This window comes from Staurois parvus, unplaced genomic scaffold, assembly GCF_062004578.1.
Source record: "Staurois parvus isolate SC_StPar_1 unplaced genomic scaffold, SC_StPar_1.0 ptg000818l, whole genome shotgun sequence".
NCBI classification, from domain to species: Eukaryota; Metazoa; Chordata; class Amphibia; order Anura; family Ranidae; genus Staurois; species Staurois parvus.
The window spans coordinates 5,581,788-5,597,463 of record NW_028318614.1 but is presented as its reverse complement, the minus strand read 5'-3'; the positions used below and the strand labels follow the sequence as shown (position 1 = coordinate 5,597,463).

Here is a 15,676-nt window from a genome sequence, read left to right as displayed (position 1 = left end):
ATTCAACCCTTGCAATGTTGTTGGGCCCAACTGCAAGGGTAGTTTTTTCTTATGCCCAGAGCTGTGCTTTAAAAATTGACTGAGCGGGGTGGGAAATTTTATCATCTGAACAGTGACTGCATCCATTCAGATGCAGCTACTGTTTGGGTATTCAAACAGCTGTGGGGGCTGCGACTACCTTAATACAATAACTGACAGTGGAGATTCCTCCATCCACACAGTTAATGTGGATGTGGGAACCACTTTTATTTTCTCGTCTTAGGTCAGCAGGCTATGTTTGAGAAATCTAGCAGTGTATGGCTGATATAAGGCTGCCCATAACTGGCACAATAGGACAGTCAGGCTAGGAATGGACCATGGGAGGTGATAATTGTATCCACAGGTTTTCCAGCTGGCCTGTGTTCCCTTTTAACTATTAAGGGCCAGTTCACACCACATGCATCCCATGCATGTTTTTTTATCCCATCAAAAACGCATTGTTAGTAGATTATATGGTTTCCGATGGCATAGTTCAAAAAAGTGAGGTCATTATTTAGGGTGAAGAAAAATGCATAAAAAAAGCACCAGAACGCTGCATATAAACGCATGCTGAAACACATCTGGAACACTTCCAGACTGTTTCTATGGTGTGAACAAGCCCTAAGAGGGGCCGTGTGTTCACCTGCTGTGTGCCTCTCCATTTATTGGGAGAGCTACGGATGCTACACTAGACAACAGGCAAACAACAAGCTGCTCATTGGCCCTTTGCCAGAGTCTATTCACAAAGTTTATTGCACAGACTGTTGCACATTTGTTTGCATTCATTGTGAGATATATATTGTGGAGATACAAAAATGTAGTACTTTGAGGAGGGGGTAAAATACAGATTCACGAGAAATGGGGGCTTTCAGTAATATTTTTGATGGGAAAAACTATTTCTATAATATTTGTGTGTGAATTAAATATTCTTATGAGAAAATTGCTACCACATATAAATACAGATGATCACATTTAAAGCAATACATATTCTAATCATCTTTTTACAATGTCCTACCACCTCTATGCCGACGACACACAAATCTATCTCTCAACCCCCCACCTCACCCCCTCGGTCTCCACCCGAATCACACACCTGTTGAGCGACATATCAGACTGGATGTCGCTCCACTTCCTTAAACTGAACCTCTCCAAAACCGAGTTTCTTGTCTTCCCTCCAGCCCGGACACCACCCCCCATTGACTTCTCCATCATGTCCAACAACGCCACCATCAAACCCGCCTCGCAGGCCAGAGTACTTGGTGTCATTTTGGACTCCAACCTATCCTTCCAGCCCCAAGTCCACTCTTTAACAAACTCGTGCAGACTCCACCTCCGCAACATCGCCAAAATCCGCACGTTCCTAACTCCAGAAACCACTAAACAGCTCATCCACTCCCTCATCATATCACGACTCGACTACTGCAACTCCCTCCTCACTGGCCTGCCTCGCCGCTGGGTATCCCCGCTTCAGTCCATCCTGAATACGGCTGCCAGACTCATTCACCTTTCCAACCGCTCCGTTTCCGCCACCCCCCTCTGCCAATCCCTCCACTGGCTTCCGATTGCGCAACGGATCAAATTCAAAATCCTAACGCTGACGTACAAAGCTGTCCACCATACTGCCCCGAACTACATCTCTGACCTAATATCCAAGTACCGCCCAACACGCACACTCCGCTCCTCACAAGACCTCCTTCTCTCTAGTTCCCTGGTCTCCTCCTCCCATGCCCGCCTCCAGGACTTCTCCAGGGTGTCACCCATCCTCTGGAACTCCCTGCCCCAACCCATCAGATTATCACCTACTCTCCTCTCCTTTAGGCGCACCCTGAAAACCCATCTCTTCAGGGAAGCCTACCCCGCCCCCTGCTAACTTGCCGACCTCCTCCACTCTTCCTACCACTCCATCCCCCACAGCTATCTCCTCCCGTGCCACCATCCCCTCCCTCCTAGATTGTAAGCTTGAAAGAGCAGGGCCCTCGATCCCCTCATGTTTTGCATTGTATTGGTATTGTTCTGTCCCCCTTTGTAATGTACAGCGCTGAGCGAACTATTGGCGCTTTATAAATACTGTATAATAATAATAATAATGTCCTTTCAATTCACCATCTCCTAGATTGTAAGCTCTTAAGAGCAGGACCCTCAATCCCCTCATGTTTTGCATTGTATTGGTATTGTTCTATCACGTGTTCTGTCCCCTTTGTAATGTACAGCGCTGAGCCAACTATTGGCGCTTTATAAATACTGTATAATAATAATAACTATAAAGTGTAAGGGGAGGGGGTACTTGGGGTTTTTTTTTTCTGTAAAAAAGGATTGATTGTTTAGGTAAGCCCTCTAGTGGTGACGTGGTGATGGTGCTTGTTGGTTGTTTTGTATAGAGATTGTAACATGTATGGCTCATTTTAGTGAACAATTACTCATTTGATGAATAGATTCTTAAGCAGAGGTTATCTATGGCGAAGACATTTCAAAACAATTAAATGTTTTAAAGATGCAAGCGCTTGCCACCTCATTAGCTTTCCTATTGGCTTGTGAGGCTATCTGTTGCATTAAAGGATCAACAGAGAAGCCTGGGAGGTGGCAAATTTTTATAGAACTTCAGTTGCCTATATCTCTGGTTAAAGACATTCAGATTTTGCTAAAAGTAAACTCCTGGCTATGCAATTATTCATCATATGCCAGGTTTGTGTTTTGTGGATTATGACTGATTTATTAAAAAAACAAACAAAAAAAAAAAAACCTGCCACCCACTAGAATCATTTGGAAGTTGGACACACTTCATGCTGATGTCTCATCTCTGTGAATCCAGTGCTTAGATTCCCTGTGGGGATTTGTCTCCTTGCAGCAGACCATGACTAAGGGGTCGTCCCTCCCTTGTTTTGGGTATTGCTTGGCCCTAGCAGAGGGAACCGTGAGAGCGGGAAGGAGCAGGTTGCCCCTGGGGGCCCGAAAATGGAGTCTAACCAAGCAGCATGTGATTTAAAGCGGAACTACACTGCACTGCACCACAAATCAAAAATGCTATTTTATTTTTAATATTCAAAGTAAACTCCCTCATCCTACTATGTCTCCATTCTTTATTTTGCTGCAAAATCGCTTTGAAAAACTCCACCGTAACATTGCTGGTTGTGCCCATTTTTGGTAAGGGCAGGTGCTTCATGTAACATTTACTTTCTGGAATCCATCTGCCTGTAGCTTAGGCATGCAGGCAGGAAACTACATGGTTTGATTTTAGTTGCCATGGATTGAACTCCCCAGAAAATTAACAGAGGGGAAATCTTCCAATGGGGTCACTAGTCCTGGTGACCTGGGGGTCCCCAAGAGATTACCGTAATTTACAGGGATTTCCTCTCACTTTCTGTTTGGCTATGGGAGAGGGAGTGAAGGGAAATCTTTCCAATGGGATGCAGACTGCAAAATCTGAAAAATGAAGAAAAAGCATGTTTCAATAGTTCTACTTTAAGGCCTCATGCACAGGATGTTTTAACTGCAGCTTTTAGGGGCATTGGGCATTTTTTTTTCCTGCTTCCAAACTCCCCTCCATGTTAGCCTATGTGTCCATGCACACACAGACTTTCAGCAGCGTTTAGAGACCGGAAAAAAAAAAAACACTACAAGCCAGGAGCAGCAGTGGTTTTGGCAGAAAAAAAAAACACTTGCCGCTTGTAAATGCATGTTAACGCTAGGCGCATTTAGCATTCATTTCAATGGCCAGAATTAATCTGGCCAATTAAATGAATAGACGCCTAAGCACTTGATGCCTGTAAATGGGCCTAAATGCTTGTAAAAGCGTTAGACACTTTTACAAGCGTGAGCTTTTTCTGCAAAAAAACCCCCACTGCTGCCAGGATGAAAAGCTTCTAGGGGAGTTTTCGAACCGTCCTGTGTGCATGAGACCTAATGATGCTGTGTGGTGTGGGTGACCATTCAGAGGCTGCATTTGACTGGCTTTGCGGTGTGTAAATCTATAAAAGCAGCAGATCCTATGGAGATGTGTCTTGCAGTGCAGGAAAAGCAGATCAAATGCAGCCTTTTGCCATGTTTTGCACTCTAACACATGCATTTGAGCAGCACTTGTTTGAATGCAAAAGGCAGCGTGTGATAGCAATACCCGTCAGCAAAAACTGGAGCTGTTACTCTACAACAAAATCATTCTATTACTCAATTGAGGGCTTGTGCAGCAAAGTGGCTCCTGTATGTCCTGTAGGATGGGAGAAGTAGTTGCCAGAAGGTGACATTCCCAGACATGCAATGTTAAGACTCGCACCTTTTCCAATCAACAGCCCTAGCAGACATCTGACAGCGCTGTGCTGAGGAAGGAATCCTGCACTTAACCTTGTATTGTAGGCCACTCCTATGCTAGGGGAGTCATCAGAAGAGAGCTGAAGTGGGTAGGACCTCACAACTTGTGTATGTTACTAAACAGATTTTGTTTCTTCTTGCTTTCCAACCAGATGTCAGACGCCGATGGAAAAGAAGAACTGGGGGTTTTCTAAATATAGTATTTTTTTTTTTTGTCACAGTTGTTGGCAAAGCGTTTTTCCTGTCCCAATGTCATCATCACCTTCTAATTCGCCACAAAGAAGCTGGAAAGTTGGAATTTTAACTTCCAAGCGGAACCTCCAAAATAAACAGAGCACTGTGGAGATGAATGAAAATATGAACACACATTATGAAGGCTTTAACAGCAATGGACAGCAGGGTCCGGAGCGAGGCACCTCCACATTTGAACTGAAACACAACGTATTGATTAACACAGAATCTCCGCGGCCGGTAATCAATCTAGACCCCCGAATGTCCATCTACAGCGCCAGGAGACCTCTGCTTACAAGGACCAACATACAAGGCAGAGTTTATAACTTTTTAGAAAGACCAACAGGATGGAAGTGTTTTGTGTATCACTTTACAGTGTGAGTAGTCATTTACCTTTCTTGATGTGTAACTTTTTTTGTGTGTGTGTGTTTTTAGTAGAACAGTGGTTATAACTTTTTGATTGGTAAATCTCATCCTGGAAAAGATTCCCTCTTTACCTTTTACCGAGAAGAGGGCGCTATCTTTATTTTTCATTCTTGTACTTGTGGAAAATCAGGGTGGTGGTAAAGGGCCGTGATGTCCAACAGCCCACAGAGACATCCTGCCCCCTTGTTATGTTACAAGCCAATGGAGCTTGTACTTGTTTAGGAGAATGGCCTGTGGCATAGCCCCCTTCACTTTAGTGCCCGAGTCAGGGCTGCCATGTTTCTGGATGCAAAGTAATCCAACTGTACAGCAGGCACATGCTTTATTTATTCAGCTTCCAATATCAATAGGGTAGCATTATTAAAGATGGTCATACATTATACAATTTTCATATTCAATTTCCTTTAGATTTACCTTCAACTATTTAGTGCAATGGCATGTCTGATTGCATACAAATTGAAAGTGTTTGGGTTTTTGAATTCATATTATATGGTTTTGATAAATCTAAAGGAAACGTATAATGTATGGGCAGCCCTATTGGCCGGTTGTCAGGCTGTGAGATCCTTTGCCTCTCAACTGCAAAGTTTTCATAATCTGGTTGTAAAGTGGCCCCTCAAGAATGTCTGTCTGTCTGCTACATTCCAGGGGGAAAAAAAAAACATACTAACGGGACTCCTCGTACAGCTCTTTACAGCACCTTGATCATCAGAAGCTACTAATACACAGGAGGATAATCGGTCTGTTACAATTGTCTTGTAGAGCACTTGTACTGAAGTTAAGTAAATAAACAAAAGGAGTTAAAGAAGAGATCCACTCTGTAAAAATAAATAAAATTCAGCAGCTACAAATCCTGTAGCTGCTGACTTTTAATAAAAGGACATTTACCTGTCCAAGAATCTAGCGCTGTCCTCATCCAGGCTAGTTCTTCACTAGACTTCAGGTTCCTGGCGCCTTCACAGCTGGCTGCCCACTGCAAATGCGCAAGAGGTTCAGTGCTTTGTCACATGTCTCCAAAGACTGCAGGGAGGGACGTGTGAGTGGGTATCTGTCAAAACTAGGTATCTGCCCCCTGAAAAGTAAAAAACAAAAAAAAAATTACGTGGCAGGGGAAGAGGGATTGAAGACTTAAAGCGGAACTGGAGTTCTGCTTTTAATGCTTTGAAAATAGCATTTTTTGTTCAGAAATGTTTGTTTTTAACTTTTCCTTTTTTGTGATCAATTACCAAATTGCAGGAAGTATGAAGTGATGGAAGACATTACTTGTAGATCAATCTTTCACAGACCTCTTTAAATGAATGATTCTGCTGTCTGGGCGGATTAACAGGTCAGGGGTGGGGGGGAACTAGGTTGTGGGTGGGGCATGAACATTGGTTCAGCGTGGACCATTCTAAGTATGAGTGTGCCATACCAGTGGTATCCCTGTGGAAGGCACTGCTACTACACTGCTTCATTTCCTCAAGTAGTGCAAAGCGGTTTCTGATTGTTCATGGGGGAGATGGTGAAATCACCACCCAGCCTCTCCACATCATCCAATCGGGGAACAGTTTTGCATTCACTGAGAAAATTCTAAATTTTCCCTGAATGGTGCCCATGCCCAGCAAGCAAATTCCTGAATTCACAATGCAGCAGGTCAGCTGCTCAGCTGCTCAGCATAGGACCTGTAAACTACTGGAGATCACTGTTGTAGCAGTTCTTACTACAGTGATTTCCAGCTTCCACAGGGATCCCAGTGCTGTGGTACATACAAAATTGCCATACCTAAACTTCAGTTTAAAAAAAACAAAAAACAAAAAAAGTAAGTCAGCAGGTATAAATACTGTAGCTGCTGACATTTATTAAAGGGATACTTGCCTGTCCAGGGATCCAGCACTGTCCTCGCCTAGGACCATTACTTGCTCAGTCCCTGTGACTCCTTGTTGCTTCAGACTGCTCTCCACTCATGGAAATGCTCCCCCACCTCTTAAAAAAAAAAAATTAAAAAGCTCCAAAATTTAAGTGGAGGAGGAGGATGATCAGTGGAACTTCCCTTTAGGGGAGAAATTTTGCTTTTAAGGGCTTTTTAACAAAATCGTTTGATTCAATGGCAAGATCAAATGTTCTGCTGAATAATTTTTGAGAATTTCTATATTAACATTTGAATGAAATTCTACTGGTGTATGGCCAGCTTTAAATGAAGGCAGCTAGAGAGTCTTGGATGTACGTTGATCATTCAGCCTGAGGTCTGTTAAAGGAGAAGTACAGCCAAAGCTCTTTTAGCTGTACTTCTCCTGTGGATCACAGATGTACAGTTCGTTCTGCACTCCTGTGACCTGTTTTTAGCGGACAGAGGGCTAAAGTCAGCTGACGTCACTCAGCTGGTCCAGGCTGGGGACAGATCCCAACTTCAAAGTTGGGATCCACCCCAGAGTCTAGAGCAGTACCTGGCTCAGCCTCTCAGCGAAGCGCTGACAGGCTGAGCCAGCCACTCCCTCCCCCTCCACAGCCCAGTGCTCCAGAGAGCGCTGGGGGGCGCAGAGCAGACAGCGGTGACTGTCACTCTCTGTTCTCTTCCCAGATTGGCTGTGAGAACACCGATCAGCGGTCATGTGATTGCTGATTTCTCACACTTAAAGCTGATGGGGGATGCATCCACCTAGGTAAGTATAAATTGGGGGGGGGGGAACCCTACTTCTTTCTGGTGCTCCACTATGCTAGTAGTGACTTCAGCTCAGTGCTTTTGCTATTCTTCCCACCTTTTTGATCAATCACTGACCAATAAAGAACTGTGGGGTCACAAATGTCTGAACTAGATAACTGCAAAGCAGAGGTCAAAATTGTTTAAAAATAAAGTGTGCGAACACAAGAAAAATCAAACCAATACTGTATTTGGTGTGACTACCCTTTGGCTCCAAACCAGCATCAATTCTTACACTTGCACACTTTGTACACTTGCACAAAGTAGCGCATTTTGCAGTACCATGGTCAGGTCTATGATTAACCAGTTATACCAAGCAGGTGTTAATGATCATCAATTTCATATTTAGGTTTAAACACCATCAACTGAAACAAACTACTGGGTGAGGAACAGCCAAACTCTGTTACTAAGATGAGGTTTTGGAAGACAGTGTCATAAGTCATACGCCATGGAAAAAATGAGCACAGCAACAAGACACAAGGTAGTTATACTGCATCCGCTAGGTTTCTCCCAGGCAAATATTCCGATGCAGACTGGGGTTTCAAGATGTGCTGTTTAGGCTCTTCTGAAGAAACACAAAGAAACGGGCACGTTGAAGACTGCAGACATGATCAGCTAAGAAAACCTAATGCAGCAAATGAAAGACAACATATCATGCTTACATCCCTTCGACATTGGAAGATGTCCAGCAGTGCCATCAGCACAGAACTGGCAGAAACAACTGGGATTCAGGTACACCCATCTACTGTGTAAAGAAGTCTTACTAGAAGTGGTCTTCATGTTAGAAATGAGTCCAAAATTCCATACCTGTGACATGGAAACAAGGCTAAGTGGCTCAACTATGCACAAAAACAGAGAAACTGGGTGCAGAAAAATGGCAGCAGGTGCTCTGAACTGATGAGTTAAAATTTGAAATATTTGGCTGTAGCAGTAGGCAGATTGCCGAAGGGCTGAAGAGTGGTACAATAATGAGTGTCTGCAGGCAACAATGAAGCATGGTGGAGGTTCCTTGCAAGTTTTGAGGCTGCATTTCTGCAAATGGAGTTGGAGATCTGATCAAGATCAGTGATATCCTAAATGCTAAGAAATCCAGGCAGATAACTATCCATCATGCCATACCAACAGGGAGGCATGTGATTGGCCCCAAATGTATTCTGCAGCAGGACAACAACCCCAAATATAAAGCTAATGTCATTAAGAACTATCTTCAGCTTGAAGAACAAGGAGTTCTGGAGGTGATTTTTTTTTTTTTTTTTTTTTTTTTTTTTTTTTTTTTTTTTTTTTTTGACTCCCACAGAGCACTGATCTCAACATGGAGTTTGTCTGGGATTACATGAAGACACAGAAGGATCTGAGAGAGCCTACATCCACAGGACACCTATGGTTAGTTTACTAAGATGTTTGGAACAACCTACCTGCAGAGCTCCTTCAAAAACTGTGTGCAAGTATACCTAGAAAAATTGATGCGGTTTTGAAGGCAAAGGGTGGTCACACCAAATTTTAATTTTGTATTTCTCTTCTGCTCATTTACTTTCCATTTTGTTTGTTGATAAAAATAATTTCATAACACTTCTGCTCCTTTCACTGTTGAGTCGTGTGTATGTTTGTGTGTGTGCGCGTGTGCGCAGAGGAAACCTCTGTGTTACTTAAGCTGGCCATACATAGATCAGTGTTTTTTTTTTTTTGTTTTTTTGTTTTTTTTTTTTTCGTGCAGCCTGCTGGCTGAACATGAGAAAACTTAACTGATTTCCTCATCCCCACATATGCTATTGTATTCTGACAGCATGGAGACTAACTCCAAGACCCCCCCCCCCCCCAATCACTGCTGCAGCCTATTGCCTGCAGCGCTGATCGAGTGGCTTTTATCCAACAGGGCGGTTGAATAGAAGTAGTCTTGGTTGTTCAACTGCAGTGGCCACACATTGAATTTCATCCTGTCCTTGCTGAACTTACTAGAATTTGGTCAGTCCATGGCCAGTTTTAGCTGCAGCATAGAAAAATGTGGCCTCCTGTCATGTCAGACAGAGCTGTGCTGTGTGGCATTGCTGTGTAAATCTCAGAACCGGATTGACAAAAATTCAGATCCCTTGGCAGGCAAAACCGCTCCCATGTTTGTAATTCGTCTGTGTATCTAACTATTAGCCAGGAGTTCAGCTTTAGCTGACTTTGGCAGGCAAGCTTATCCAAAGTGCTGCCTTTCTTACTTTAAGCACATGGAGAAGTTTATTTCCGGACACGCCAAATAAAATAGATCTATCGGTGGGATTTATAAACACACACTGAGATCATACACTGTTAAGAGGGGGGATGCCTAGAGATATGACTCTGTATAGAACTGTTAATGCAACACCTCCACCTCTATCTCTGATTTTCTAATGGGATTCTTGGTAGTGGCTATGCATTCAGACCCGACAAGTGACTGGGAGTTAACCGTGTTCTTGTTAAATTCCTAACCCTGCATAGGTCTACTGAATGTCTCGCAAAAGGTTGGTTCCTGAAGCAGAATGTTTTATTGGTTCTGTAGTGAGTAGGCTTTGCAATAATGTGAAAGTACCTACAAAATATGGCATACTTGCCTTTTTAAAGTGCCCTCCTCCAGTGAGGTGATGCTTGCTGACGCCAACTTTGCTCTGTAACTGACCTCTTCTGCAGATCTTTCAGGTCCAGTGTTTTCCATGCCTGCCATTGGGTCTCCACTGATGATGTAATTCCTGCGTATGCACACAGGATTTAGTCCCTGGCACCATTATTGGAATTATGTCAAGAATGAATTGGTGTACAGTGCCCTTTGCATGTGTAATGGGGGGGGTTGGGGAAGCACTATTGCCATGTGTTTTTGCTTTTTGTTTGGGGGCTGAAGAGACTTTGCATGGTAAGAAAAGTGTTTAGGTAACACACCAGGATGCATGGGCACAGAGTAACAAAGGAAAAAACAGAAAATGGATATACAATACACTGACTAGACACACACACACATAGATTTTTCTTTCAGCCTGGGAAGCTGAATCAGAAACTTCTAATGGATTGCTCCACCCATGCTAAACAGTGTGGATGGAGAAATATCCATTGCCAGCTATTGCATGTAGACAGCCAACAGCAATAGGTGACTAAATCCTGCACATGCCTGTGAGTGATGTCATCTACACAGGCCAATGAAGATGGCTGACGGCCAGCACCAAGGTTGAGATAACGGGGACCATTGAAGGAAAGCCGTCTCCACTCTAATTCATCCCAAAGGTGTTTTATTGGGTTGAGGTCAGGACTCTGCGCAGGCCAGTCAAGTTCCTCCACCCCAGAGTCGCTCATCCCTGTCTTTATGGACCTTCCTTTGTGCCCTGGTGTGCATTCATGTTGGAACAGGAAAGAGCCATCCCCAAACTGTTCCCATAAAGTTGGGAGTATGTAAATGTCCAAAATGTCTTGGTATGCAGATGCTTTGAGTTCCCTTCACTGGAACGAAGGGGCCAAGCCCAAACCCCTGAAAAAAACCCCCACACCATTATCTCCCCCCTTTACCAAACTTTACACTTGGCACAATGCAGTCAGGTAAGTACCGTTCTCCTGGCAATCGCCAAACCCAGACGTCCATCGGATTGCCAGACAGAGAAGCGTGATTCATGACTCCAGAGAACACGTCTCCACTGCTGTAGAGTCAAGTGGCGGTGTGCTTTACACCACTGCATCCGACCCTTTGCATTGCACCTGGTGATGTAAGGTTTGGATGCAGCTGCTCGGCCATGGAAACCCATTCCATGACATTCTCTATGCACTGCTGTTGTGCTAATCTGAAGGCCACACTAGGTTTTGAAGTCTTTAGCTATTAACTCTGCAGATAGTTGGCAACTTCTGTGTGTTTCAGCATGCGCTGACCCCGCTCTGTCATTTTATGTGGCCTACCATTTCATGGCTGAGCTGCTGCTGTTCCCAGATGCTTCCACTTTGTTCTAATAGCACTAACAGTTGACCGTGGAATATTTAGTAGCAAAGAAATTTGACATATGGACACACAGGTGGCAACCTATCATGGTACCATGTTTGAGTTCCTGAGAGCGACCCATTCTTTAACAAATTTTTGTAGAAGCAGTCTGCATGCCTAGGTGCTTAATTTTTATACACCTGTGGCCATGGAAGGTAATGGAACACCTGAATCCAATGATTTGGAGGGGTGTCCCAATACTTTTGGCAAGGGCAAATTCTTTTTTGTGAAAATGGAGTTACCCTTTTGAGGCCCCACTCCGTTCAAAATATGACCTCCCCACCCATCTCTAACCCATCCTGCAAGATATTTTTTTTTTCTTGCCTGGTGAACCAAGTTAAACTCTCCTAAGTCCTGTCTAGGTCCCTTACAGGTGCTGGGGACCACAATCCACTGTTGCTGATGCTCCTTGCTGGCTGGTCCCTGATGCTTTCCTTGTGATGAGATGGAAGCTGAGGTTTGTGCTGCTCTGGACAGCAAATAGGTATGGCAGTACAGGATGAATTCAGGTGCCAGGAAAATGGCACTAGACTTCATGGGCTGTTAGGAATATTTTTTTTCTTTTGTCTGTATCTTCTCCCCCCCCCCCCCCCCTTTCTCAGAAAATTTAACATATTGTCGATTACCAGTCTTTAGATTGCAGCATTAGGCTCCTTTCAAATGGGCTTTCCGATCAAGTCTATCTGTCATTTTTTTCTGGTGGACCTGACCGGAAGCTTTATGTAAGTCTATGGACAGGTAGAGGTAAATGGGAGTACATTTGCTTACCAACAAATCTGTGCATGGGGGAGTAGCACAATTTTCTGGACCTGAATGTGACGGATCGTAGACTGATGTAAATGGGGGATGTCTGTTTTCATCTGTCCGTTAATATATCTAATACAGGTCTGCAAAGATTTGGTTGCAAAATGGAGAAAAAAAGTGACATTCATCCCATTCTGCTCCAGTTCGGTGAGGCATTGGTTTATAGAAAGGACCCGTAGTGTTTTTTTTTTTTTTTTTTTTTTTTTTTCTTTTTAGGATAAAAACATTTTTAGTAAGTACAGAAAACATGTCAGGGCAGGAGCTGAGGAACGGACAGGCAGGCCTAACAATGTAACGCACTGGCTGACGACAACCACCACCCACAAACCGAAGTCCCTCAGGGCGCGGAGTCTAAGTCCCAGGCTGCCCTTCACCAGGGCCCCTGATGGTGGGATGGACTTAAAGCAGCCAGGAACCAGGTCGCGGCCCCCGAGACACCTCAGCTGCGGTAATGGCCGCCGCCGATGGCGTGTAGCTGGTGGAAGAGACAAAAGAGTAGTCAGACAAGCCGGGGTCAACAACAACAGGACAAAACAGTACAGGACAGCAGACGAGAATCACAGGTCACGAGCCGGGTTCAGCAACAGAGGGTCAGATCAAAGGAGAATACAAAGAATAGTCAAGTCACAAGCCGAATCAGATACCAGGAGAGTCACGAGAGTCAGAACAGAGTAACAGCAACACAAAGACACAAGTGCAAAGAGCATGTGCGGGCCACAGGCTTATATGTCATCAGCCACACCCCTCTGGGGGATGGACCACAGAAACCTGAAGGCATAAAAGGATTCCCATCATGCACAGCAGAATCCAAGATGGACGCCAGCACATGGAGTAACATAACCTCAGGGGAAAAAGGTAGGACCTTGACAAAACACCTGTTGATCTTGCCAGAAATGCAGTGTCCTTGTCACTTCCTGTGAGCTGAAAAGAAAGCACAAACCGTGTTATCTCTATTGTGTAAACTATTAATCCCATGAATGTACTATGTAATGAAGTGAACAAAGGCAGACATGTTTGAAGATACCATGGAGAAGTGAGTGTAGACGAGAGAGGACAGGAAGTGTCATTTGCAGGATTACCCTGAAATATTTAAGTGTTACTAGACTCATGACCCTGCCTTCACTATATCTGGTCTCCCACAGTACACAGAACATGGAAATGCAATTATTGTAGTAAATCTAAACTGCTAAATACTTTTTCTCATCAGCAGTTAGAGCAGTCTTGTGACTTCTATCGGTGTCCATCAGAGCAGGGGTTAAAGCTTGTAGGAGGAGTTTTCAATCTCCCCTGATATGAGGCTGCATGATCCCTGACCCTCTGTCTGGACAGCGTTGATTGGCCCTGCACTAATCATATGCACGCTCCCAAGAAAAAAAACAAACTCTCTAGCAATACACACCAAACTGAACATGCGCAGCTTGCCCCCAATGCTCTGTTCTATCAGCAGATGGATTGGGTACAGTAGAAAGGAAGGATCAGAAAAGATAGGATCAAACCTCCTTTCTACACAATGTGGAGGAGTAATCCCTTAGGTTCCACAGTGAGTATAACAAGCATGCCTTACTGCATATACAGACTGAGGATTTTACTGTTGTGGGTTTTTGTAAAGGGGAGAAAGGCCTTAGGCCCCATGTACACGGGACGTTTCTGAACGATGGAGACTGACTGCTGGAAAACTAAGGTTAAAAAAAGTCTGTTTAGCCGCGTTTGCATAATGTGTTTATGCGCGTTTGCGTATAGAAGCGTTTTTTAAAGATAAGCACAGGAGAACCTCCCAAATGCCCAGAATGCACTGAAAAGTTATAAATTATTAACTATTTCAGACTGTTTCAGAGAAATACACACCGTAGAAGCAGAGACAGCAGTATGTGTTGAGATAATTAGGATTGAGTTGTTCATTAACATTTCTTTTGTTTCCAAGGGTGGGAAAGATGTCTGGTGGAGTGAGTCATTAAGGTCACCTGGCAGGGGGTCTTTATGAGGAATTTGAGGTGTGAATGGGCATTAACATATCTTTTGTTTCCAAGGATGGGAGAGGTCTGAGGTATGAATTGGTCATTACAATGTGTGACAAGCTTGGTAGGAACATCCTGTGTTCAGTGTTTTGTCCATCTGAGCACCTTGAAAACTCTTTGCATGCATTTTTCATGATGAAAAAAGGCTCTGGACAGCATTGGGAACTGGAAGAGTGAAAATTTTTTTTTCGAACACTTGTAAACACTATTTTCCACGTTTACAAGCGTTTTGTGTTTGAAATGCTGATAAAATCAACGTGTGAATGCAAGTTTGTTGCGTTGAAAAAAACGACTGTAAAGTCAACTGCCTATAAATGAAAATGTGTACATGGACACATAGGAAAACATTAGGGTAAGTTCAGGGGTTGCTGAAAAAAAGCTGAACAGCTCCTAAATGTGAGTTTAGCAGCTGCAGTGTACATGAGCCCTAAATAAGAAAATGAATGCAGCTAATATCTAAGCACTGGTATACTGCTTTTTATAAAATTGCTGTTTTGTGGTTTACATACACCTTTAAAGAACAATTCTGGGTTAGGCAAAAAAAATCACCCATTAGTAATCCCCTACACAAAACACTGAACGGTTGTTAACATTTTGAAAATCCTTACGATTTAGGGGCCGCTTCACACCTCAAAAACGCACTCTAGATGCGTTCTGGATGTGTTTTTGCTTACAGTTAAGACACTCCATTCTGGTGCATTTTTGATGCGCTTTGCTGTGTTCTAATACAGCTCTGTGAAGAAAAAATGCAGCATGTTTATTTTTTTTCTGCACTGTAACTGACTCTACAGTGTGAACTTGTGCCATTGGAGTATATGGAAAATACTGTATTTGTGTGCAGAAAACCTACTGGACTGCATCTGGTGTGAACCAGCCTTTCAGAGAATAGTCTAACTGAATTTTTTTAATGACCTCATCTTTGTAATTCAAAAGATAACAGCATCTGCTCTGCCAAAGAGCAGGGATTACATCATATCATCTCCTCTCTCTGCAGTAAAAGGAAACTACTGTTCCTATCAACCACAGGGAACTGTAGAGAATGTGGTACACTTGGTCTGTACATGTTGAAGGTGTTTGAAAGTCTCTGTCCAATCACCATGCAAGTGGGGCTGAATTACATCACTGTTTCCTGGAGAAAAAAACTGCAGATGGTATGTGCCAAGACCAGTGGCTGGGGGTAGAGGAGGCATAGCAGACACCAGTCTTACAAAGAGGAAACCAACGAGAATT

The 15,676-nt window shown here is 43.6% G+C and overlaps 1 protein-coding gene across 3 annotated transcripts in view; it reads left to right on the top strand.

Annotated features, from left to right (window-relative positions):
* KCNQ1 (potassium voltage-gated channel subfamily Q member 1) overlaps positions 1–15,676 on the top strand; it is a 162,852-nt gene that overhangs the window by 19,375 nt on the left and 127,801 nt on the right. For 2 of the 3 annotated variants that reach the window (XM_089654969.1, XM_089654970.1), the window contains one exon: positions 4,542–4,928. In XM_089654969.1, coding sequence (XP_089511095.1) covers positions 4,570–4,928 — 359 coding nt within the window. In that variant the 5' untranslated portion in view covers positions 4,542–4,569. Of the gene's footprint in view, positions 1–4,472; positions 4,929–15,676 lie in introns of all 3 variants that reach the window. The other variant, XM_089654968.1, reaches the window with a different exon arrangement.